Raw genomic sequence first — 26633 nt, forward strand, 5'->3', positions numbered from 1 at the left:
CGGGTCGCGTGCCGGGTCGCGAGCCCCTGGTGGGCAATGTAACGGCCTCTCCCCAGCCTCTCTCTCCCGGTTCCTGCCCCCGCACCCACAGACCGGCTCCAGGCAGCGCCCGGGGCGGAGGCGGCAACGGCGGGGTGCGGGTTGAGGGAGCTGGGCCTCGACGCCCCGCCCCATCCCCGTACCCCAGGAGCTGTGCCTAGTCCAGGAGGGGCTGGGAGGCCCATGGAGGTGAGCTGCGGAGAACCCCATCCGCCCCCTCACCCCCCAGGCCTCAGGGAGGGACTTGAGGTAACTGGCGGGGACTGTCAGGGGTTTGGGTGGCGGCCGGCCTAGGAGGACGGCGACCGTGAGGAGAGACAGAATGGGCGCGTCCCCGGACGCGGGTCTCTGAAGCGGCCGGGCGGGAGACGCCGGGTCGCCGGCAAGGAGCCCCGACGGGGCGGCCGGGCTGCGCCGCGGGGGTGAGCCTGGGGCTTGGCGGCCGGTGGGATCGGGGCCTGGGGACTCGCCGCGGGCCGACAGAACTGGCGGCGGGGCGGAGCAGGTGACTGGCCGCGACGCGCAGGTTGCGGCTGCCTCCCCAACGTCGGGCCGTGGCGGCGCTGAGGCGGAGGCCGGCGGGGAGGGCCCGTCAGGCGCACCTTGGGGTCCGGCCGGAAAAAGGAGAGGGAACCCCGGGGGCAGAAGCGCGGGGTCCGCAAATGAGTGTTCTGGGATCGGATTCCGGCTGCAGCTAGGCGCACAGCCGACGTAGAACCGTAGAAGCCGTCGTCCGGCCGTATCGGTCCGGCTCTGCCCTGCGTGACGTGTCTCTCCTGTTTCCTATCCCCGTTTTGTGCAGCCGAAAGTCGCGTTCCGTGGAGGTGCGAATCGCTGCTGGAACCTCAGTGCGGACGCCAGCAGTCGACTAACAGATGTCTTCAACAGCGTGATGCTGACGGGCTCCCCTTCCTTCTATGATTGCTACAAATCGCAGGTCTGTTTCTCCGCTCTGCCCTTTGTTAGAGAATTTATTCTCCTTCAAATTCGACCCTACCCCCAGCACCCAGCCCATTCACGTTGGCGTTTAAATTGCTCCACGTTTAGGACCAGACAATATTTTAAATACAGAGTTCGTAGAATACAAACTGGTTTTGAAAGCAAGTTAAGGAATAAGATTTTTCATTGATTCTTGCTTTTGCTTTGTTCTCAGCGTGACATGATGCTAGAAATGTAAGAAAATCCGTATTTGCTTATACCGTAAGATGATTTTCCCCTCCAGCATTTATTGGAAGTCGGTGCAAACATACGTTTGGTCATTAAAAAGGGAAATTTTTCTATACTTTTTTATTCTCTGGCTCTAACAATGTCTTAGATGATGTGGTACCTTTTACCTCACCTAGAACATTTAGTTTTGTTAACGTGTTAAATTTGCTTAGGATAATATGTCATTTTCATTTGAAATTATTTAACCAGCACATCGCTGTTGATATTGTTATATTTTGAATTATAACAGTGACCTGAAATAAATATTTTATTTAAGTCGCATGTCAGCCTTGTATAGTATTATACCCATTGTACAGATAGAGAAACTGAGGCCCAAAGAATTTGACTTGTTCTCTAAGTGACAAAACCCAAGTTGACTCCAGGTCTTTTCACTGCCAAGACCAGCATTCCACTGCTCTCTATAATGTTTACCTGACTACTAAAATTTACTTGGATTTAATTGCAGTTGATTAAGCATAGCAAGAATAAAGTGAGACATTTTGCAATTATCTAGACTAATTAGTGTACCAGCCCTAAGCATTCACATATTTAACTTCCAGAAATGTTTTGACTGAAAAGGATCTAGATAGCCACCACATTAGTTGCTTGTTTTATCCTAGAATATTAAATTTAAATCAGTCTTTTAAAAGGATTTAATTTTTCTAATACTCAAATCTTTAAAATATAAAGTATACTTGAAATAATACTTATGTATTTTGTTTCAAATACTGTTTACCTCATTTGATATTATATAATCTGAAAATGCTCATTTTGTTTAAGCAACTCTTTCAAAAAGATGAGCAATTATTTGTATCACTTTGGATACTTCACACCTAAAAGAGAGTTAGGTTGGGCCTGTCATAAAAACTTCAGAACTAAAGGAATAAAATTATGAAAGGTTCTGACCTTAACAGGCTTTGTAAAAGTTACTGCTAACTAAGAAATTTTGGAAAGACAGTTTTTAGTGGCATTTTTAGCAAAATCTCTTCTGTGCCTCAGTTTCTCCAATTTCAGAATAGTCAACAAAATAATAAGCTATAAACAAGAAAATTATAATATGTAGGTTTCAAATAGTATTCATAACTAGAATTTAACCAAATGGCTATAAAATGTTTGAGATTTGTGAAGATTTGTGATTAGATGATATTAGTTTTCATATATTATTGGTATAAACTCAGTGAATGTTTAAAATGTTATTTTTCAGTTATCGTGTCCATGAAGAACAAAAATTTAGGAGTGTTTTGATCTAAACATGTTTTATCTCTTTTCACATCAATTTTGATTGAGAAAAAAAGCAATTAGAAAATATTTTTAACCAGGATTATATACCTTCTATATTTATAAGAAAATATCCTTTCTACTCTGTTTATGTCTGGATATTTATAGCTATTACATCTCAGGTTTTAGTAGCTCCTTATTTGGAGAGTTAAAAATTGTGAATCTATATATTCAGACTATTTTAAGTATTTAAAATTTGAGGTGCAGTATTTTCATTGTACTTCAGTCCCTTTTTTGGAAGGAAACAGGACTTCAAATAATTCATTAAAATCTTAAAACTCAAACCTTTTACCTTATTTACTCAAAAGTCATTATAGAAGTATAAAGAAACAATGAACTTGTTTTTTCTTATAACTATAATATCTTTAAATTTCTTAAGATAAAATATGTATTGTCTCATTTTTATACTTCCTCTTGGAAATAAACTAAGCTGAAAATTAAAGATATTGTTTTAAAAGGCCCTAGTGTAGGAGTGGAGAAGGCAATGGCAACCCACTCCAGTACTTTCGCCTGGAAAATCCCATGGGCGGAGGAGCCTGGTAGGCTGCAGTCCATAGGGTCTCGAAGAGTCAGACACAACTGAGTGACTTCACTTTCACTTTTCACTTTCATGCATTGGAGAAGGAAATGGTGACCCACTCCAGTGTTCTTGCCTGGAGAATCCCAGGGACAGGGGATCCTGATGGGCTGCCATCTATGGGGTTGCACAGAGTCGGACACGACTGAAGAGACTTAGCAGCAGCAGCAGCAGTGTAGGAGTAAGACGTCCTTGAATTTGGGTTTTAGTTTTGTCATCTCTTAGCTCAATAATTTGTAACCTCATTTTTAAACCCATTATAAAACACCCATTTCCTCATTTTTAAAATACAGAGAATATCCATGTCATAAGGTGACTGAATACAATGTGTGGAATTTCTTTGAAAATTCGATGTAAATGTACATTCATTTGTTTTTCACAGATTGGGGACATTAAGACTGAATTTTGTAAGTGACTTATTAAAAATAATACTAAAAATAACACAGCTATGGTCCACATAGTGCTCATCTGTTCAAAAAATTAGAACAGCAATAATTGTGGGTGTTCGTGTCCTATCTCAGGGATAAGCAACAGCTTTTGGACAGGGGCCAAATCTGCTGAGTGGCTGTTTCTGTAAACAGAATTTTATTGGAATAGTAATTTACACATTGTCTATAGTTGCCTTGGTGCTAGGAGTTTCAGCAGAGGCCTTAACACAGCAAACCACAAAATATTTATTATCTGACAGAAAAAAATTGCCAACTCCTACTGTTAAAGTAAGCTTAAGTGTCTAAGTCTAGATTTGTCTCCCAACTTTTACACGTGTTATTTCCTCAAATTTCTTATTATTTCACTAATAGTCTGTAATAAATGTAGTTTTGATTGTATCTGATATACAAACATGTCTTCAAAATTTCAGAATGAAGATAGTGTTGACCTAAGGCAGACGTATGCTCCACTTTCTTCATCAACGGAATATGCAAGTTCTATAGATTCTTCACTTTTCTATGCACCATGGTCTACATATGGAGATGATATTAAACAGCCCTCTAATTCTCAGATCAATGTAAAGAACAGGTAAATTATTAAATTAGATTTCTCAGGCTAAACAAAGTGTTCTTAAGTTTGATTACATGGGAACCTAGTTATATTAGCTCTTTGTTCCCTATATCAGTATTTTTATGACATTGTAATTTTACTTATCTAACTACTAGGAAATCTTAAAAGTTATGTGTCTATAATTTTTTCTTGCTACTTTCTTTCATTAATTAGAAGCAACCCTAAATGAGTACATCTTAAGTTCCTCTTTCTAAAGATAGCATATAAATGAGTTACAATTTTTCAATCTATTTTTTAATCCAGTTCTAAATTTTCAGTAATTCTTCCCTTACAAGTATACAACAAACAGGATATTATCAAATGTAAGATACTTGTTTTCTATTCAGTTCCACTAATAATGAGGGCTAACTCTATGTCAGATTCTCTCCTGTTGAAGATATTAGAATTAACATGGCAAATATTATCCCTGCCTTTATAGATCTTACAGTAATGGTGATGATTATGATAACTTGCCAGGCACTACAAGTGCCTGGTACTGCAAGGTAAGGTCTAAAGGAAGAAGTATAAAATATTATGGGAGCTTATAAAATATTAAGAGAAGCTTAAGGGAGTGACACTACCTTTATGTTAATTATAATGAGGGAGACTGATGTGTCTTTAGTTTACCAGGAAATAATTATTTTTAAAATCTACTAATTAAATAATTGTTAAAAATTTAGAAATTAGTTTTAAGTTCTCTAAAGTAGATTTTATTAGGTAGACTATATAACTCTACACAAAAAAGTATTTTTTTAGTTAATATGTGTTCATTGAAAAACTTCAGACTTTATAGAAATATGTAAAGGCAAGCAGAAGTTTACCTTTACCCTGCCTTTCCACCTCCCAGTAACAACTGTTAACAGTTTGGTATATATTACATTGAATATTTTTCTAGATATATACTAACATATTATTATACAAAAAGTTTATATAAAATCTTTTTGAAATAACAAGATGTAGTGGGAAAAGTATTAGACTTGTAGGTAGACCATTTATTCAACAAGTATGTAGTAAAGCATGGCAAATGATAAACCTTTGCAAAATTCAGGTTTTTTAATATCATTATCATTTATTCAATTTAATGATTACTAATACCTACCTTTTCTATGTTATGAAGATCAATGAAATATTTGAATGTTATGCAAGTATAAGGTATTTTTATTTCTAAAATATCCTAACACTATGAAATGTTAGACATAAAATATTAAAAAACAAGAAGTTTCAATTTAAAAACAACATATTACTTCTAGGAACAAATTACCCAAAATCCATAAGAGGTAAAAAGGGTCCAGTATATTCCATCTCATTGTTGTTTTTTACATTTTGTATTGTTTAGATGGTGTTGGTCATTAGGTAGGGTTTCATCTACATGGAGCACCAGTCACTTCTTTGGCAAAGACTTAAGGATAGCACCCATATCTTTTACATTTGAGGGACAACTGCTGCATTCTTGTGATATTTAGGATGACCATGTCACTATACTTTTTAATCCAACTTTTAGTATAAGAGTCACAAAAATAGAGTAACAGGTTTATATGATTTTCAAATCACAGATGAAAAAACATAGCAAGTGTGATGCAATGATGTATAATAGGACTAGACATGCTTTCAGAAGCAGCCATGGTACCAATCATGTCTATAACATCATAGATTAGAGATTTATATCTTGGTCATCTAAAATGAATAGCATGTGTTTTGGAGAAATAAAAGGTAAGCATTCATTGAGAACTAGACATAAGATTTGGAATGAAGGAGAAATATTTATGTAGGATAAATACTATGCTAAAGTAGAAAATATTCTTTAGTTCCTATTCCCTCTTTAGTTGAAATGAAGGTATAGAGTTAATCCAAATATTTTATAGAAAAATAAGTCAGAATAAGTCTGGAAAAAGAAATATATTATGTTTCAATATGAGCAAAAGTATTTACATGTGATATTCATTTATTTTTAGGATTCAAACAGAAAGAAATGACTATGGTAGTGAAACAGACTTATATGGACTTGTGTCTAACATTTTGGAAGAACAAGATAAATCACAGCCATACTTTGCTGAGGGGTTAGTATATTACATAACCTATATAGTATGTAATAAACTTTTAAATTCCCAGGTACTAGATCGTTAACTTTTATTTTTACTTAATAGAGGATCATCTGACATTCGACATTGTAATTCTGATATTTGTTTCTAGGAGCCTTGATTTTCCTGAGGTGCTTGCCATACAATTGGAAGTTTAATTTGCTATTAAGAACTTTCATTTGAAAAATCATTCTTCCATAACTCAAAGCTATTTCCTTTGAGTTCATGAGCTAAAATTTGGCTTAAAGAGTATAAATTCCAATGACTTTTATACTTATACCTCCAAAAATAAAACTATCATTGCTTCTGAGTAGAAATATGTATGGATTTTATTCATATAGTAAAAACTTTTAAAGTATGCATTAATTGTTTTACTTGGGTGTAGAAGCCATATTATCCAGATTCCCTATTTCATAAATAGGGAAATATGTAGCATACATCTAACCAATGAAAATATTTTCATTTCAATGAGAGTACATCCTTGTTAATTAAAAAAATTATGGTCAACAGCACTTTTGTATTAATCTTATATAAGAAAAACCTTATCTGGTTTCTACTTACTATATGTAAACAGTTCATGTAAGACCATGCAATCACCACCCTCAGGCTTTAGTTTATGTCTCCTCGAAAAGTATACTGAAGACATATTAAGACTAAAATGCATATTTATGCAGCATATAGCGCATTTTAAGTGGCAGAAAGTTATTTGGATGTAATGGCAGCTTATAAGGCAAAGTTGGAAAGGATTAGAGAATGGTGAAATGGGGCAATATAAATGTTTTTAAAGCCTTTCCTCCCTTCTCCACTAAGAAAATAAAGACTTTTAAAATCTAAATTGTAATTAAATATATTTTCTTGTTCTAGGACCTGTTCCTCCAGTTTAAAGTCAGTATGGCCAATGAACACAAGCAGGTTTGCAGATCACCATGACCTCTTAACAGAAACCAAAAGGCCAGTAGATACAGCCATCTCTCAGCAAGCTTTTTATACCAGTGAATCTGTGTCAGCAGTGGAAAAGCAGTACCTACATAACAGTAATCTCATACCACAACAAAAAATAGATGAACTTTATCATGGATTTACTGGTTTAGACCTTGAAGAACAATGGATGTACCCCTCACGAAATGATCATTCTAACTGTTACAATATTCAGCCAAATGATACAGCTAAGACAGCATTTCAAGAATATCCATTTATCAAAAATTGTTTTACACCACAGACTGGTCTGTCTGACATCATGAAAGAATCTGGAGTTGATACTTACTCTTATGGAAGAGAGAAAATATGTGCTAAAGGTCTGGAAGCACCATTACAGCAAAAGAGGGCAGAGATATTTCTTTCCCAATTTAATAGGTACAGTGAAAATCCAGATTATTGTAGATATCCAGAATATGCTCACCCTAATAAGGCTAAGCTGAGTAAGTGTTCGAATTTTAGTGTCCAAGATAGTAAAAAATTAGCTAGTGCCACACCTGAAACACCAACTGTAGAAGCAGACACCTACACAAAGTTATTTCAGGTAAAACCAGCAAATCAGAAAAAAATGGAGGAGACAATACCTGACCAGCAGAATTTCACATTTCCAAAAACTACACCACATCTGACAGAAAAACAGTTTGGAAAGGAAGCAGCATTTACTGCTGATTTTGGCTTAAAATCAGAATATGGACTAAAACCTCATACAACTTGTTCAGCTAATAATGATTTTGCTAATGTCACAGAAAAACAGCAGTTTACTAAACCTGACCCCCCAAATTCTGAGTATTTTAAATCAGTGAATTTACTAGCAAATTCAGCAACATCTTCAGGAGGTATCAACTTAAACAGACCAACATGGATGAATGTGCAAACAAAAAATAACACTCCTGTTCTTTATCGAAATCAAGGTAACTTGATGAAATTAAATTCTCATTTAACTGTAGCTTCAAAAGGTTCTAACCATTCTTCAGATTTCCCCCAACTATCATCTATAAATTTAACCCCAAATAGCAATTTATTTCAGAAGTATTGCCAAGAAAACCCTTCAGCATTTTCTAGTTTTGATTTTGGTTACAATGGTGCAGAAAGAATCCAATCTGTCAATCACATGGAAGGACTGACAAAGACTGGAGAAGAAAATCTCTTTGAATCTGTTACTGATAAAAAAATTAAGCAGCCAAATGGATTTTGCGATAACTATTCAGCTCAGCAGTATGGGATCATTGAAAATGTAAACAAACATAATTTTCAAGCTAAGCCCCAAAGTGGACATTATGATCCTGAGGAAGGGCTAAAGCATTTAGATGGCTTATCTCAAAATACATACCAAGATCTATTGGAGTCACAGGGTCATTTTAATAGCCACAGACAGGGAAGTGGAGACAACAATATTAATAGCCGTGTGAATCGCACACAGGCATCATGCTTTTCTAATAATTATATGATGGGAGATTTAAGGCATAATCAGAGTTTTCAACAACTTGGTTCAAGTGGGTTTCCACTAAGATCCACTCATCCATTTGGCCATTCAGTTGTTCCACTGTTGGATTCCTATGATTTGTTTTCTTATGATGACTTAAGCCATTTATACCCATATTTTAATGATATGATGTATGGTGATAATTCCTTTTCTGGTTTCGTGCCAACTTTTGGATTTCAAAGACCAATTAAAACCCGCAGTGGACCAGCCAGTGAACTTCATATTCGTCTAGAAGAGTGCTATGAACAATGGAGAGCATTAGAAAAGGAGAGAAAAAAGGTAATACGAAACTATCCATTTAGGCATAACTTAGTATATCTCCTTTGCTTATTTTCATTTTGTTTACCCTAGTGTAGTTTAAGAAAGAGTACTTAAAGTTGAATTCTTCTATAATGTATAGTATTTGTTAAGTCCCTGACTATACAGAATTACTTAGGTGACTTAAGAGACTAAAAATGCTTGGGGCTTAAAAAATTTTTTGTTTTTTTGCCTGTTAGGTAGACTTTTTCCTTAATGGGTTGAAAGTTTAAATTATTGGAGTGTTCAGGTATTTTATGCAGCAAGTATGACAGAAAAGTATATGGTACTGTGGTTTGTATTTATTGCCTTTTGATACCAAAACAGAATTTTTATCTAAAGGAGTAATTTTCGATTTTCTTTTTAGGCCTATAAGAAATATTATTCATGATTGAATCACATTTAGAAAATCTAGTATCTAAAAGTTATATAATTTTTTTACAGACTGAATTGGCCCTTGCGAAGAATTATCCAGGGAAAAAAGTATCCAGTACTAATAATACTCCAATTCCACGGCTGACCTCCAATCCATCTAGAGTTGATCGGTTAATTGTGGATGAACTTCGAGAACAAGCCAGAGTAAGCTGTGAAGATATCTAATAGCAGATTTTTTTAACTGTTTGATAAAATTTTTAAATGCCTCAGCAAGTTAGAGTTCTGAAGGATTCTTAACTCACATTTATGTGTAACTCTCTGAAATGTATTCTTTCCCATGTTTGGACCTAGAACTATTAGTTATTTAGGAAAGGGAAAATAGCCCCACTCAGTCATTAAAATATTAAGTTTAGTAATCTAAGAGATTCCTCTAAGAAATCCAGATTAGCAATGGAACTAATCCACAAAAGAAAGAAAAAAATTTAAAGCAAAACCATTTTAAATATTATTTGTAGGGAAAGTCCCATTTCTTAATCACAAAATTTGTTTTTTAGCTTCACGAAAAAGCTTTGCTTATATTATACAAGGTAGTAAATTAATAGGAAATTACCTTATTTCATTTTCTTGACCATGTTCTCTTGAGTTATTTAACAAACATTAAGTATATCTAGCAATGTATTAATTACTAATAAACTGACGTATATAGGTATGTGCATAATTTTATAAAATAGCCTTATTTTGGAAAAGTAGTATATCACTTCAGATCAAATGTAAAGAATCTTGGTGTTAACTAAAAATTATTTTCCTATTATCTCCTTTGTAATTTCAGAATTCTCCAAGCACCTGTAATAGAATAGGGTAGTTTTTTCTTTCTGACCTTCCTCTTTTAAAAACTTCTGTTTTCTGGGACTTCCCTGTGGTCCAGTGGCTAAGACTCCATGTTCCCAATGTAGAGGGTCCTGGTTCCATCCCTGGTCAGGGAACTAGATCCCACATGCTGCAACTAAGAGTTATGCTGTATGAAGATTCAACATGCCGAGTGCTGCAACTATGACCTGGTGCAGCCAAATAAATAAACAATTTTTAAAAACTTCTGTTTTCCAAATAAAATTCGATAATGATTCCTAGGAAAAGGCATGCAGTGAAACAGATTGCATCTATGATTGAATAAAAGCCGTTTAAGGAATTAGAAAAAATCAGCACAACAGAGTTTTATTTTATTGATCATTTGTTTCTTACCTATACCATGCTGTCTTTAAAATACAGGTATGAAATACTTCAATGGAAAAATATTGATTTTTACCTAGCTTTCAGCCTTGATCAGTTGTAATTTTTAATCAAATTCATAAATTTGTACAATGGAATTTATCAGTGGTGTGGTCAGATATAGCCAAATGTTATAAAAACTTAAATCTTTGTTTTTTTAAACTTCCAAGTTAAAATTTTTCTCAGTAATGCATTTCTAGGCAATAAATCAAAGAATTGCTAATGTGAGTATTAAGAAATATACTTAATACTTTCCAGCCTTATGTGGGCTTCATCTTAGTTTAGCATATTTATAACTGTTATAATAATTTTTTTTCTATTTAGCAACATTAGACTAATAACATACAAAGGGCAAAAATATTTTTATGTGTACTACTTCTAGTGTGCTGGTTTTATAGAATTCTGAAAAAAATCTTTTAAAAGTTTATTAAAAATCACTTGTAAAATTTTTTCTTTACACTTATTCAAAATGACTCTCTTACTTTAAAAATATATAATTTGTAGTTCACTGGAGTTTTTACTGTGGTGTTTTTTCCTTGTGTTGTCTTATTTTCCCCCTCAAGAATCTGGCTGGTTGTACAGTTGGGAGGAAAATATTTAATACCTGTACACTTGTGTTTTCTCCATGGGCTTGAACTGGCATGAACTTATACCAAAGAAATTTGGTAGGAGTGTGAGGTTAGAGGCATTCATTCAGGCGCTTATTAATTGAGAGGTATTTTTCTGTTCTTTCCAGTCACTGAATTATGTGAGTTTTAAATCATTTGGCTCCCAAAGGCAGTTACTGTATTTATTAGATGTTCAAATCCTAGCTACTCAAAAGTTCTTCCTTACTCCTTCCAAGTTTAGAATTTGAAACTTTAGGCATATACAGTATGAAACATACTCCCCTTACTATATATCTAAGATATATAGTGTCCTTTTTTAAGCTTAATTAACCAGAAGAGTCTTCTACCACCAGAAGATTAAGACCTCCTAATTTTCCCTAGCAATTTTGACACTTATAGGATTTATTTTGTTACTTTAGCATAAATTTAAGTCAGTATTTTCTGGATTATGGACTCCTTAAAACTAACACTAGTGTAGTGTACTTGTTCAGTCATGTCTGACTCTGCGACCCCACAGACTGTAGCCTACCAGGCTTCTCTGTCCATGGGATTTTCCAGGCAATAGTACTGGAGTGGATTGCCATTTCCTTCTCCAGGGGATCTTCCCAACCCAGGGCTCGAACCCGGGTCTCCCACATTGTAGACAGACGCTTTACCGTCTGAGCCACCAGGGAAGTAGCCAATATTATTTCTGACTTCCAAAAGGGAGACCATCGAAGGCCCAGAAAGGAATTGCTGAGGTCAAGATTAATCAGATCTAGAGACTGATTAACCCTTTTTAGCTCAATTTTTTTTTCTTTTAACTACAGTAACTCCTAATCTCTTTTGGCAGGCTATTATTTACCAAAAAGAATGTCAGATTTTATGTTTGCACTTACTGTTAATAATATGGATATATTTGAATGTTTGACTTTTTCACTGTTGCTTATTCTCACAAATTACTTTTAAACTACCTAGAATTGACATATGTACGAAAGACAGACTTTCCATCTTTGTTTCCCCCATCATGGTGTCAGGATATAGTAAGCTAGTGAAGTGAAAGTTGCTCAGTCGTGTCCGACTCTTTGCAACCCTATAGACCATACAGTCCATGGGATTTTCCAAGCCAGAAGAATGGGATGGGTAGCCTTTCCCTTCTCCAGGGGATCTTCCCAACCCAGGGATGGAATGGGGGTCTCCTGCACATTGCAGGCAGATTGTTGACCAAATAAGCTATGAGGGAAGCCTAAACATTTACTTATTATTGAATGAACATTATTCCTCTCATCTCTATTCTGCTTCATTGACGATTTGTTTTAAATTAATGACAGGGGCAATGTAGTTAAATTTTAAATGCCTCATCAAAATTTAAAATGTTTCCCTCAGGTTGTGACTCTACTGGGCAAAATGGAACGTCTTCGAAGCTCTCCCCTTCATGCCAATATCTCTACAGCTCTTGATAGACACTTGGAGTCCATTCACATTGTACAGTCACGTAGAAAGGATGAAATTGTTAATGCTTCAAATCGGCAAAGGCAAGGAGTTCCTAGATGCCAAGATGACAGAGGTACAAACATTAATGCATATCCTTTTGATAAGGCAGTTAATTTGAATGTTAATAAAATCAGATTCTGAAGTTAGATAGGTTGGATTTCTAACATTTACACTTATCTAAAGAATAAATTGTTAAATGGTGCCTATATAATTTACTCCAAAAGTGACAGTGAAAATACTTTTATCTATTTTGCTAATTTTACCCATTTAATTGTAATAACTGTCAAAGTCTGTGTTCTACCCAGCATAGTCATGGTCATACAAGTCAGAAATAGAATACAAGTGTAACACATTTTTTTAACGTTAGTGTTTATATTTAAGTGTAACACTTTTTTTTACATTAGTATTTATATTTAAGGTGTAACACTTTCAAATGTTGAATCAAGTACTTTGATTAGCTCAGTCAGTAGCCATCTTTCTTTTATAAAAAATAATGATGTTTGATCATTTAGTAGCACAGACTGGGTTTTATAAGAGTCTAGGAGTACTTAAATGATATTTAATTTGAACTGACCATAAATGTTTCTTTTACAGATGTTTTTGCACTTGCTTCAGCAATTAAAGAGATGTGTGTAGCTACTCGGAAAGCACGTACTACCCTGTGGTGTGCACTGCAGATGACCTTGCCAAAAACAGCCAGTACAGCTGGCCAAACAGATGTAGAAAAGGCTTTACAAGATATAGTAAACTGTGAAGATAAAGTCCATGAAAGCCTAAATAGCAGCAATCCAATGAACCAGAGAGGTGAAGCAAACAAACATTAAGGAAATGGCAGCAGAAAGAAGAATAAAAAGCTGATAAGTAAATGTATCAAGACATGCTAAAAAATTTTAATGAACTTGTCAAACTTGAAAATTTCATTACATTAATTGTCTTTCAGATTTAAAGTTAATAATACCTTAATGAAGTCTAACTTCTATTTAAAAATCTATTTGGAATGAATCAGATGTAGTTGAAAGTGAGTCAAACGTAAAGTTGACTATTCTAGGGCAACTAGGAATTCCCAGGTAGTCAAAGGTAACAAGTTTAAATTAAATTTTTCATAACAGCTGAAATATTGCTGAAACTCATTCTGCAGTGCAGGGAAATGCAAATATGAAATTCTTCTAGAAGATAAGTTTCATTTAGGTCTGCCTTAGTAAGTATAATTCCAAATAATGAATCTTAAATGACTGTAACCCAATTATGGCTACAGTCTAGTAACCAAAACAAGTTTTGATTGTGATATAAGAATGTTTTCCTTACAAAACTGGATAATACCTAGGGAACAAAGGAAAGAAGGATGAACCCAATATTCATGTAAAAATTTAATATTTAAAATACTACCATATTTATAAATTTGAAATCTTAGTGCCTAAGTATTTGGAGGGAAGTGCATCTGATTCTCCTAAATTAGTGATAAAAGTGCCAGTGTAAAAACCATGCAAGTTACTGAATATAAAACCTGTTCAAATCATTTGTGTATATTATTTAAATTTTAATTACACTATCAATTATTAAATATTTCCAGTTTTAAAGTATTTTAATTGAATCAAAAAACAAAACATTTTCTTTACCTGGATCTTTTAGACTTGATGCATAACTCAAATAATGACTATTGTTTTAATACCCTTAGTTTGCTGCCTTTTTGAGGGTATCACGAAGTTCTAAAATGTATTTTTTTTAAGGTTAATCTTTTACTAGTTTAGTTTGCAATTGGTTAGTGTATATTTTGTGTAGTTATGTTCATTAGTTTGCTTCTGAATTTTTTTAAAAGAGCTCTTGAAAGCTTGGCTTTTTCTCTTTCTCATCACTTAATATCTTTGTATGGAACCCAAGTAATTTATTCAGTAATATGAAATGTTGGTATTATGTGACTCAGAAGATCTTGGGTTTTAACATTTCTAGCATGAGTTAAACTATAATATAATGTACTGATGAAATTTAATTGAACTACCCTTGACTAGAAACACTAATGTTTTAAATGTTGGTGTTTTTCTTAGTTTTAGAAATCCTGGTATTAAAAAAAAAGAGTGTAATCACACCACATAAATTTTCTTTAGATGATGTGCGGAAGAAACTGATTGAGAATGCAGGAGTAACTGTAGGGAGAAACATTTTGATCACTGAAATGCCTTAAAACTACCCAAATGAATTACATTTGAGGGTAGTCAAATAAAATAGATCATCCCACCAGTCACTGCATAGAAAGTGGTTAAGTTTGATATAAGACATGTTGGATGTTATGGAAACAAATATTGTACTGAATTTAGTCTCAAAAGTAAATAAATTGCCTTGTTGAAAAGTTTTTTTTATGAGTTTGTATTAGTTTCTAACATTGAGTCACTCGTCAGAAAGCCAATTAAATTTCATTTAACTGATAAGAACTAGTGCTAAGTTTTAAACTTCATTATTAACACATAAATAATGTTGGTAGATAATAAACCAACACCATTCAGATTTCCTTGGATTTAACCTGACCTCCTTCAAATATGAAATTTTTGTTCTGCCTTTGTGCTAATCCAGGAGAACCATAGTAAAACTTCTAGGGAAACTTTTATATACAGTGGTCAGAAATGAAACACTATTAACAAAAAACAAAAATTATTTCAAATTTTGTTAATCAAGTCACACTACAGATAACTCTCAAATTAGTTGGTTGTCCCTTTCTATTGAATACCCTCTAATGGATGGTTCTTATGTAACTTTTGAATTACAACTTATGAAAATGTTATGAAGTTATGACAAGATTTACAGTCTCATCAAACTGATGGTTCCATCATTTCTAATCCAAAAGAATTTGGAATACTCAGTTGTTGTTTTTTTTAAATAGAAAAAGCAGTTTTTTGTAAAGGTGGTTGAAAATTAGATACCTTGAATTATATCAATGTCTTTCCCACTTGAATAGTCTGGTACTATAAGGTTTTAGAAGGTTGGGGGAATTAATGACTGAAATTCCAAATTTGGCCTAAAATGTCCATCATATCGTAGAAAACATAGTTGTTTAAAATTTGCCTTTTCCAGTATTGAATATTTTAGACATAAAAGGTTTATTAGCACCTGAGTTATGTGGATAACCTTACTCAAAGCCTAATAAGTTGATCCTTTTCTTCTGTTTAAACATTAGTTCAGGTGGACATTTAACTGTGACCTAGACAATAGAGTCCTGGAAAAATGAATTGACTACTCTTAAAACAGATTGAAACTACTACCCTTCAGGGGTCTATGGATATAACCTGACTCTGCTTCAGAGACCAAAATCTAGGTGAAAACAAACCAAAAATCCAAAATAAGGGTTATTAAAACAGGCTCTCTCACATGCCAACTGTAGCCACAGCCACATATAAAACTAAAATGCCAGCAGGACTCAAGAGACTTCAAAGCCAACCTACTGTCTAAAAAAGAAGGTAATCTTTCTGATCTCCTAATATCCAACCTCACAGAAAGGAAAACTAAGGCAGAGAACTTATGGATTCCAGGAAGAGGGTCTAAAAAATAGCAGAAGAGATTATTGGACTAATCAAAACATAAGTAAAATTCAAACACATTCCTAAGGGACTATCCACACAGAACTCACTTCCAGCTGGAAGGAATCAGAATAAATCAAGATACTGATTTAAATAGTTTATTTTTTTAAAAAGGTGGTTATTTTTTTAAAAAATTTTACAATGACATGGCTATAGGAGTGTATAGAGGTGATGCATCATTTCCTTAACCACGTTTTTTACCTCCTGTGGAACCGTAACAATTGTTTTGTTAATCTCATAGTTAATGGTATAAAACAGAGGTCAGCAGACATTTTCTCTGTAGGGCCAGGTAGTAAGTATTCTACACTTTATAAGTCACATAAGGTCTCTGTCACATGTTCATTCTTTTACAACCCTTTAAAAATGTGCAATCCATTGTTAGCTTGAACCATACAAAAACAAATGACCAAATTTGGCATTAGTTTGCCCACCCCTGGTATAATGTATCTACTTTCTGTCTTGACAGAGAAATCGCTCTCTTGAGGCTTCTTGACAGTCTGCTTCCTGAAGTAGAGAAAGAGCTGCTTAGAACCAAATGTGGTTTGTGACAAAAGTAGAAATGGAGGAGAGTTCCTACTCACTTTCAACTCTCCCAAGCAGTTTTTCCATTCACTCCCTCATTCAATAAATTTGTTGAGCACCTACTATGTACACTGTTAAATATCTTAGTGTTAGCAGAGATTTTCAGTGTTTTTCCTTAAAAGGGTTTTTTCTAAACCTGTAATTATCAGGTCCTTATATGTTTTAGGGTAGATCAGGGTTAAAATCTCTACTAGCACTCAAGAGGATTCATGATTATAAAAAAAGAATCTAGCTAATGTTGATTCCCTGCACTCAATACTGACACATCCTTCTTAAAATCAAAGCCTAAATGAGGAAAAATATATAACTATCTCTTTACTAAAAGAAACTTTGTTTCCTATCATAGGCTGAAACTTAAAAAAAAAAAAATCTCAAATGCAGAACATCCACCAAATAACCTTTTCTTATTTTCCTATTTTGTCGCCATGTAACATGAAAGTCTAGATCCAGGTAGGGCTCTTCATTAGCTTCCTATTTCAGACATAAAACCATTTATTTAGATGTGAATAATACTTCTGAAGCAATTGACACGCCTACAATTCATCTGGAGAGTCCCATGGATGGAGGGGCCTGGTAGGCTGCCATCTATGGGGTTGCAAAGAGTTGGACAGGACTAAGCAACTAACACACGCACACAGTTCATCTCAGGGAAGGAGTGGCCATGATTCAGCTCCTTCAGGACAAAAATTCAGCTTTCTGAATATTCCTGCTGTTTATACAAGGTAAGGGAAGACTTTTTAAAATGGTCAAAAGGAGTATAGGACTTCAGTATTAAAATATAAAGGCTGTCCCCATCCCAGATCTTTGGTTCAGACATCAGCTACAATAATCCGATTACCCACACCACAGAGACATGGCACATTTTGTAATTAGAATTGTTTGCGATTTTCCTTGTGACCATGTAAACAAAAGGGGAAATGCCTTGGGAAACTACCTGGCAATGTTCTCTCATTTCTCTTAAATACACAAATGCACAACCAGGTCTCCCTTTGACCAAGTTCATTAGGAGAAATAGAGTGGACCAAGGTTATCGCTTTCGCTCCCCTCTTTGTGTCCTTTTCTTTTCCTTTTCCTTGCGTTCCTGCTTGGCTAGTTTGTCTCTCTCCCTCTGCAGCTTGTCCTGTTCCTTCTTCCTCTGGGACTCATCCCGAAGCGTGTCTCGCTCCAGTTTTCGGGCATTGAGGACATCTTCCACATTGGTGTTTCGGAACAGAGCTACAGGTGAGTTAAGGGATAAGGGTCCAGGTCACATAGGTCTCAACTCCTGCTCTCCTCATTCAAGCCAAGTTTCAAATACTATCAATCCCTCATCTTTAAAAACAAACAAACCAACTTTAGTCCAATGGAAAATCCTACAACTGCTATTAAAAAAATTTTTTTGAATAAAAATTTCATTCAGACTTGCCTAAATCTGAGTGTAAACATTTTATGAAAATGAAATCTCATTCTAGAATAAGTACTTGTATCATTCACTGGCAGAATATTGTTGGAGTATCCAGGCTAGTTTTAGTGACTAGAGTATTCAAGTAACTGGCAAAATTTTCCTATACTCAGCACTATTAAAATGCTTGAAGAGTTAAAAAAGTTGTTTAACCTTACTAAATTTTATCAATTTGCTTCTTTTCCTAGACCACTAAAGCTTAAGTGAAAATCATGTTCTAAAAAAATAACTTTAACCACAGTTAGAAAATAGGGAGCCAAAAAATTTACCCCTCATTTCTTATGACTTTAAAACATAACCTGTTACTACCAGACAAATTCCTTTTTACTCTTTCCACATAATTTTTTTCTGCTTTAGTGCTTTAAAATGAATGTTTCCCTGAAATAACCCCCCTTTTCTCAGAAAATAACCTCCCTTTCAGAAAATCCACCTTACTCCTCACCTTTAAGGTGAATTTCTAAATCCACCTTTTCTGTAAGCTTCTCATAAGTGATTTTGTTGGTAGGGACTTTCTATACCACATATGTTTCAATTTGTCCATATTTTCACTTAAAGTATTCAGTGTTTTTATTCTCTTTCCAATGAGTTCCCCAGGTCTTTGAGGACAAGGACCAAAACTGCAATATTATTCTAATAGCTTCCACATTGCTGGGAAACCCCACACTATACACAAGGAGTACAGATTCTCATTTTCCCTTAGAAATCCTTTCTCTAAACTTAACCCTTCACAGTTCATGTCAACATATTTTTTGGGGGGGAAATTCTTACTAAATTGACTATTTAGCAGTCCAAGGACTGGGGCTCACAATGTTGACCTAACATGTGTTCTTGGAGGTAGAGGGAGCCCCCAGCAATGACAGTGAAATACAAATTGACCCACAAGAAGATCCTATGGAGCAACACCTGGAAATGGTCACAGAAAAGGATACATTTGTCAGAACCAATGCTCATCGTGGTGGCTCCTGAGTCATCCTTCTCATCTGCTTCGGTGAGTGGCATTAAGGAAAGTCACATGTAAAACAAAGGTTAGCACATCCCATCACAACATCAGAAAATAGTGATTAAGCTGATGGAAAGGAAAAGCAGGCTTCATGGAAGGACTCTGACAGGGATGTGATGGTAAATCGAGGAAAGTCACCTTTAGAAGTCTCAGCTTGGGGAAGACTGCTCAGAGCTCCTGTAGGATCCTTATCTGTTAGGGTTTGAAAAGAAACTGAAGCTGGTCTGGATGAACTGCCACATTACCTGTGAACCAGGGGGTGGTGAGATGACCTCTGAAACAGTGGTTCTCTAAGTGTGGTTCCCAGAACTCCCTAAGAGCTTTTGAGAAATGCACACCGTTGGGCCCCTCTCTGTATCTACAAAATCCAAAACTCTGGGGCTCAGGGCCCAGCAATTTGTGTTTTAACAAGTCCTCCAGGAGAACTACTGCTTAAAATGTTTTTTCTAGCCCAGGAAATGAGATTTTTGTAATTGGAACCCCAGTTCTGCCAAACCTAGCAAGAAAAATCATGAGAGAAAACAAGAAGTTGACCCCAAAGAGCCTAAGAATTCCTTCCTAACCTAGTGATTAGATAGCAAACGTTTCTGATACAACAGCCACTCCATTCAAGCAGGCTCAGTAAGCTGCTGCTGCTGCTGCTAAGTCGCTTCAGTCATGTCTGACTCTGTGCGACCCCATAGATGGCAGCCTACCAAGCTCCCCCGTCCCTGGGATTCTCCAGGCAAGAATACTGGAGTGGGTTGCCATTTCCTTCTCCAATGCATGAATGTGAAAAGTGAAAGTCAAGTCGCTCAGTCGTGTCTGACTCTTTGCGACCCCATGGACTGCAGCCTACCAGGCTCCTCCGCCCATGGGATTTTCCAGGCAAGAGTACTAGAATGGGGTGCCATTGCCTTCTCCAGCTCAGCAAGCTAAGTATTCCCTAAACAAATTTCAGATCCAGGTTTAGAACCAAACCTGGTTTCAGGGAACCAAACCTGTTCCTACCAGCAACACTTTCTTTTTACATAGTCCTCACTCAAATTCCAGGTTTATTTTGGTGTCACTTTGATTAATTATGTAGTCACTGGAATATCACTCATTCATCTCTTATTGCCTCCATTCCCTTATCAACTATGATAAAAATTACAAAGATGTATTATACACATAACACTGTATTTCATAGAAAGGTGTTATACAAATATGAAGATTCTTTTTTTAAAAAAAGAATCATAGCTAGATCTTATTTTCTGAAAACACAATAAGAAATGGTCCATTCAGGCATTATTTGTTTCACACAGTTTCCAAGAACATATACATTGCAATAGTCCAGTATCAACCATTCCAGCATCATTCGTCATGCCCACAAAGGGCTACAATCTCTGCCATTTTAGAGGAGAATATTAAGCTCTGGTGGGGTGGGGGTGGAGGGTGTACTTCCCTGGTGGTCCAGTGGCTAACATTCTGTGTTCCCGATGCAGGGGACTGGGGTTCAATGCCTGGTCAGAGGACTAGATCCCACATGCTGTAACTAAGAGTTCGCATGGTGCAACTAAACAAATCCCACATGCAGCAACTAATACCTGATGTAGCCAAAGAAATAAATAATTTAAAAAAAAATAATAAAGCTATAGAGAGGGGGATTGGCAACTTCCCAGAGTTCAGTGAAAACCAGCAAAGGCTTTTGACTTGAGCCTTAGGGAATGGCGCCAAGACTCCAAAAAGGATATTCCTCTTCATCTGTCACATCAGCATACTGGGCCAGGAGGGCAGCTTTCCTCTGCTTCTCCTCTTCTGACACCATTCTGGGCTTCACCACGATCTGTGCCTGCTTCTCAATGAGGGTGGCAATGGCCTGGACTTCATCTGGGAGGTGGTGGGAGGGAAGTGGGGGACAACAAGGTTGTATGAGAGGAAACATGCTTCCAAACCACCAGTCCACCCAGGCAGTGCTTGGAGCAAAGGCAACGGCAGCTGCTGACTCCTGAGAGCCCTGGGGTGCAAAGGAGGTGCCTCAGGGGCCAATGAGAAAGGCAAGGAAAGGCCATGCAGGCCAGGCTTTAGGTCTCATATCCATCTTCAATCAGAGCAGCCCTGCTTTTACTTTTATTATATACTGAAGTTCTGCTGCTTTAAGGGAAAAAAATAAAAAAAAGTTGAAAAGTACTGCATTAGAACCAGAGACAATCAAGCCTCCAAACATGCAACTTTCTCTAGTCTCAAACCAGAAGCCTAAGAAGGAATCTAGCATTAACTTAGGCTGGTCTATCCCATGTTGATAATTATGCCAGGTGAAACTTAGATTATTTTAAAAACAAAATTATCTTTTGACTTCTCCATGCTCAAAGAAAGGAGGCAATGATGTCAAGCAGTGACTCTTGTGCCTGGTTGCATATTAGAATCATCTGGGGGAGCTTTTGAAAAAAATTGAATCATCCGGGGGAGCTTTTGAAAAAATAACAATGCCTGGGTGCGCACCCCAAAGAGGTTTATATAATTGGCCCATGGTGCGGCCTGGGCACTGGCACTTTCAAACATACAGCAAGTGATTCCAGTGTATAGCCACGACTAAGAACCAGCATGTGAATAGCTCAGAACAGATTCTATTCAAGTTTGGATTTCTGTTTTGAGCTGTGTGTAGCTGATTTTTCATCCTAATGGGATCATCTCTTTCATTTGAAAGGATGGAAGGTTTAGCTGAATGAAGCAAAAGACCAATCACAGTCTGTGTCATGAAATGAGATTATGAAAAGGGTGGGAAAATATAGTTGACCTCATACCTGCAGAGCAAATACACACGGGGGAGTGTAAAAAGGACAGAGAAAGAAAAAAGCAAGAACCACAGTGAAGATAGCCATGGTCAGCTGAAGTGGTAAAATGTAAAAGAAAAGAAAACCAACCTTCAGTTAAAAAGTTAAAATAAGCTGCCAGGTGTTTACAGGCTTAGCACACCTGAGTGAGGAAAACTAAAGACTCTTAACAGCTGTACCGAAAAAGTGTTTGGAGGTTAGACATAAAAACTCCAACTCTACCTTCTTTTTTCACTTTGGTGACAACATTCTGAGTTTCTGACCATCGTTCCACAATCTCCTTGCAGATATTAAGGAGGGAATCTTCTTCCTGGTTGAAAAAGTAGACCAATTAATTTCCTGAGAGCCCTCAACCTAATGCAGAAGGAAATGGCAACTCACTCCAGTACCCTTGCCTGGAAAATCCCATGGACGGGGAGCCTGGTAGGCTACAATCTATGGGTTCACAGAGTTGGACACGACTGAAGGACTTCACTTGCACTTTCTCAACCTTATCAAATCTACGCAAAGGACAGAGCTCCCCCTGCTGGTGATCACAGGGCAGGTTTGGGACCCACAGAATAAAAATAATGATTCTCTTCTGAGGCTCCCAACACAGAGGGAATCCTATGTGAGTCACAGAAGACACACCTGCTAGAGTACCCACTCCATCCTGCCAAGCTTCAAAGGAGAGGATTCCCACCAACTCAGGACAGTCCTCCTTTTGGAGCAACAACTTGTTGAGCAAAATGCTCCTCTATGAAATCTTCCTTGGCCAATATACTCAACTCAGTACATTCTCCAATGTACTCACTGATCCATAATAAAGAGAAGTTAAGTGAGTAGATGGTCTCCTATCCAGCCATCCCTCTGTCCATTTTACATAAGCAGACATATTCTGCACACCAACCAGTCTTCCTCTGTAGCATGGTATGACCAAAAGGATGTTGGCTTTGGTGTCAGACTTAGTTAAATTCAAATCCAGATCTATGAGAAAGTTTCTTTTCATAGAAAAAGGCTGGTATATGAACAGCTGCCACAAAATGTAATATCCTGCTCACTAAACTCATTGTGATAATAATTTCATGATGTATGTAAGTAAAATCATTATACTGTACAGCTTAAACTTATATAGTGCTGTATGTCAATTATATCTTATACAACTGGAAGAAAAAAAAACGTAACATCCTACTTAATGTAATGACCCTACTTAAAACTGCTCGCCCTCCATTCTACTCCCAGTTTTCTCACAATGCTTCTTTTTCTCCTAGCACTATCATTTTCAAACACCCCAGATAATTTACTGATTATATTTTTCTTTACTGGAATATAACCCCTCAAGGACAGGGATTTCTGTCTGTGGTGTTTCCTGAAGTACCCCCCAAGCACTTAGGGCAGTACCTGGCAGAAGAGTAATCCATCAATAAAAATTTGAAGAATCAATCAGCGTAAGTGGAATCAGAAGGAGTAAAGAGGATGACAGGAAGCTTATGTTTACTGTCATTTTCCCCCAACCATATATACTGTTCTTAAGTCTTACCTCAAATGGTTGCTGATAAGCTTCTAAATTCCTAGTAATGAATCCTAGCCCAATATGGTGACTAATTTGGCTATCTTTTGTTTTTCCTAAAATGGGATTCAGTATAATAGTTGGGAGCTTTTATACGTAGCCCAGCTGACTAAGAGTAAGTAGTGCTGTAAGTGATGTTTGGTGTCTACCATATTCACTGGCCTTGCTGCTCTATAAGGTTGCTCCCAAGCTGTTTCATGGACAGGACCCCTGCCTCACCATATTATTCTGGCCAATTTTTTTCAAAGTTATTTTCTACACAGAAGGGGCTGGGGAAATTACAAGAAAATTAAGTAGGGTTTGTGAACTGGGCAGGGGGAGGAAGGAAAGTCACCTTAAAAGTGAGTTTGTCTTGGAACTTCCCTGGTGGTCCAGTGGCTAAGACTCTGCGCTCCCAATGCAGGAGGCTTAGGTTCTGTCCCTGGTCAGGGAACTAGATCCCACAAGCTGCAACTAAGAGTTCACATGCCACAATTAAAATGATCCCCAAGCCTCAACTAAAGGTCCCACATGCTGCAGTGAAGATCAAAGATTCTGTGTGCCCCAATTAAGACCCAGAACAGCCAAATATATATATATATATAAAGACTCAATTATTTTTTAAAAAAAGTGAGTTTGTCTCTGCAGTTTATGCAAACAAGAGATATAAAAAACAAAACAAAAACAAATCTGGTCTAGACAACTCTTCTACTAAGAGACTGTTAATAGTCTAACAGGTCTCCCTTTATCAGCAGACATACAGTTCTAAGTAATGATACAATGAAAAGAACAAGTCAAGGAGCTGTACCAATGAGTACCCAAGTTACCTGAACTTCTTTTTCATGGCCTCTTTAGGAACTTCCCAGTGGGAAATTTTTTTAAGGTAACTTAATTTGTTTGCATCCTATTCTTTCCAATTACAACCTGCAATGTAAGGATTCAGGAAAAGAATTTATTCCTCTGTGTTGTATTTCCAGCAAACTTATGAGCTGCATCACAAGCTGTGTTAAGGCTTTCCCATTTATAGGTCAATCTCACCAGAGCCGGTTCTGGAATTTAAAAGGGGGCCCTTGCCAGGAGGCCCTGGGACAGCTGCACTAGTGTTAGATTTCAACCATGTTGAAATCAATGAACTGCATTTTCACCAAATAAGTGTAAGTAGAGATGAAGGCAGCAGAAACGGTCAGGTTGGAAAAGTGTGGACATCTTGGTGACTTACTACCTAAACACAGTTTAAAGCACACATTTCTGAAAGCCTGGATCTGCTTCTAGGAGGCTAAGTATCATGTTTATTTCTCTTAACTAAAACTCTGATCTCTCTTATTCCTCCACCCACTTCCCCCAATGATTACTGCATTTCTAAATACAGTAAAGGATCGAGCCCAAATCTGCTTCCATTCTGCCTAGGCGTGAAAAGATCTCTACTGCCTAAACCGATCTTTTTGGGAATCCTACCTCCAAAACAGGGAACCAAGAGGGTACTTCCTGCAGGCTTTTGTCAGGGGCTCTGCCTCCTAAGGGGGCACAGACATCGCAGAGGACTTAATTTCCCCCTCTCATCACTGTCAACGGACGGGAATGAGATTGGTTGTTAGACGTTTATGATAAAACTCATTTCAATGCCTTTGGAAGAATATTCACCTAGCTGACCTACAGGCACCTAAGAGGGCCTTGTCCTCAGAAACAAGAGAAAGCTTTTCCCCTCTCTGCACCTGCAACCCTCTGGCTCCCGAAACCCTGGATGAAAAGTAGCTCCCTGTCCCCGAGGCCCAGGGCTCAGAAAATTATTTCTCTTCCAGGTGAGACCACTAATCCTCTGGGACACTAGGTAGGGGAAAGAAGTACCAACAGGAAACGGCTTAAGAGGCTAAAGGAATGTGTCTGGGCTTCTCACCAGGAAAGCAGAGAGAATGCCCTGCAGAGCATCCAGCTTCTCTTCTTCCTCCTCTTCCTGCAGGACACCCAAGATGTAGGCGCCATAAACGGCTCGGTCCACTCCCAGCGCCTCCAACCGTCCATCTAGCCACGATTCAAAGCCGCTGCCCCCTCCATCTCTCTCGCTGGAGGTGGCAGCAGCCACTGCGCTGGGCGCCGCCATCTTGGGTCCAGGGACCTGCTAGCCCCCAGGGCGCCTACCGCAGTGCCTGACGGGCCGCGCCGCGGGCCCACTGCGCATGCTCAGAGAGGAAATCCGCGCCCCTGGTGCGCCTGGCTTAGGGCCGCGTCGACCCCTAGTAACCTGCCTGTGCATTTTGTACCGTCTAAATAGAGCGCATGCTGGCTTATGCACGATCATGCGGTCTCTCTGGAATCCTGGCAGGTGAGTATTCTTAACAGACTCTTTTTTACAGTTGGGGAAGTTCAGTGACTTGGCCAAAGTCACGCGGCTACTAACTAAACAGGACTGGAACTCAGTTTCGATTCCAGCGCTTTGACAGGCCTCACCAAGCCGCCCTTTCTCGCCAGTCGTAGAAAGCTAAGCCACCCGCTCCCACACTGCTTTCAAGGAGGAAACCGCCGGCTCTGTGGAATATGCACTATGGCTATCAACTGCCACCTGCGCCTTTCCAAGCTGCCCCCGCGCCCCCTCCCCCCCAATCAAAACTCAAGCTCCAGAAACCTTCCCTGATTCCATTCCCTGCAATCTGTGTTAAATTAAGGCCTCTCCAAAGTGCTGCGGTTGCTTCTCTGCACCTAGCATGCTTGCTTAACCCAGTACTGGACACATAGTGGGTGCTCAATAAATGAACTGGCAACCTCCAGTCGTTTTTCATTCACCCAGTCAACACTTACATAGAAATATCTTCGAAGAGCCTTCTTTACCCATTTCCAAGCGTTATCTAAGAGCTTTTGAGGCATTGCTGCTGCTGTTAAGTCGCTTCAGTCGTGTCCAACTCTTTGAGACCCTATAGACTGCAGCCCACCAGGCTCCTCTGTCCCTGGGATTCTCCAATCAAGAATACTGGAGTGAGTTGCCATTGCCTTCTCCAGTGCATGAAAGTGAAAAGTGAAGTCGCTCAGTCATGTCCGA

General features: G+C 37.7%; 2 protein-coding genes across 2 annotated transcripts; one reads left to right on the plus strand and one right to left on the minus strand.

Annotated features, from left to right (window-relative positions):
* The first annotated feature begins 222 nt into the window (after positions 1–222).
* MEIOC (meiosis specific with coiled-coil domain) lies at positions 223–13517 on the plus strand. The gene is made up of 8 exons (XM_052658848.1): positions 223–288; positions 842–976; positions 3960–4117; positions 6091–6195; positions 7081–8953; positions 9416–9550; positions 12586–12766; positions 13288–13517. The coding sequence occupies exons 1-8, from the start codon at positions 223–225 to the stop codon at positions 13515–13517; spliced, it is 2883 nt and encodes a 960-aa protein (XP_052514808.1).
* Positions 13518–16348: 2831 nt separating this feature from the next.
* On the minus strand, positions 16349–25705 carry CCDC43 (coiled-coil domain containing 43). Its single transcript, XM_052658044.1, has 5 exons — positions 25497–25705; positions 22297–22384; positions 20995–21130; positions 19212–19270; positions 16349–18056 (listed from the first exon to the last, which is right to left on the minus strand). The coding sequence occupies exons 1-5, from the start codon at positions 25698–25700 to the stop codon at positions 17869–17871; spliced, it is 675 nt and encodes a 224-aa protein (XP_052514004.1). The 5' UTR covers positions 25701–25705; the 3' UTR covers positions 16349–17868.
* Between the last annotated feature and the right edge of the window lie 928 nt (positions 25706–26633).

The sequence above is a fragment of the Budorcas taxicolor genome, chromosome 19 (assembly GCF_023091745.1).
Source record: "Budorcas taxicolor isolate Tak-1 chromosome 19, Takin1.1, whole genome shotgun sequence".
Taxonomy (NCBI): domain Eukaryota; kingdom Metazoa; phylum Chordata; class Mammalia; order Artiodactyla; family Bovidae; genus Budorcas; species Budorcas taxicolor.

Coding starts and splice junctions, on each gene's coding strand:
- MEIOC (XM_052658848.1), top strand. CDS start 223: ATGGAGGTGAGCTGCGGAGAACCCCATCCGCCCCCTCACCCCCCAGGC. Junction 289..841: donor GCCTCAGGGAGGGACTTGAG/GTAACTGGCGGG, acceptor CGTTTTGTGCAG/CCGAAAGTCGCGTTCCGTGG. Junction 977..3,959: donor ATGATTGCTACAAATCGCAG/GTCTGTTTCTCC, acceptor TCAAAATTTCAG/AATGAAGATAGTGTTGACCT.
- CCDC43 (XM_052658044.1), bottom strand. CDS start 25,700: ATGGCGGCGCCCAGCGCAGTGGCTGCTGCCACCTCCAGCGAGAGAGAT. Junction 21,131..22,296: donor CACCAAAGTGAAAAAAGAAG/GTAGAGTTGGAG, acceptor ACCACCTCCCAG/ATGAAGTCCAGGCCATTGCC. Junction 18,057..19,211: donor GAGCATTGGTTCTGACAAAT/GTATCCTTTTCT, acceptor ACTCACCTGTAG/CTCTGTTCCGAAACACCAAT.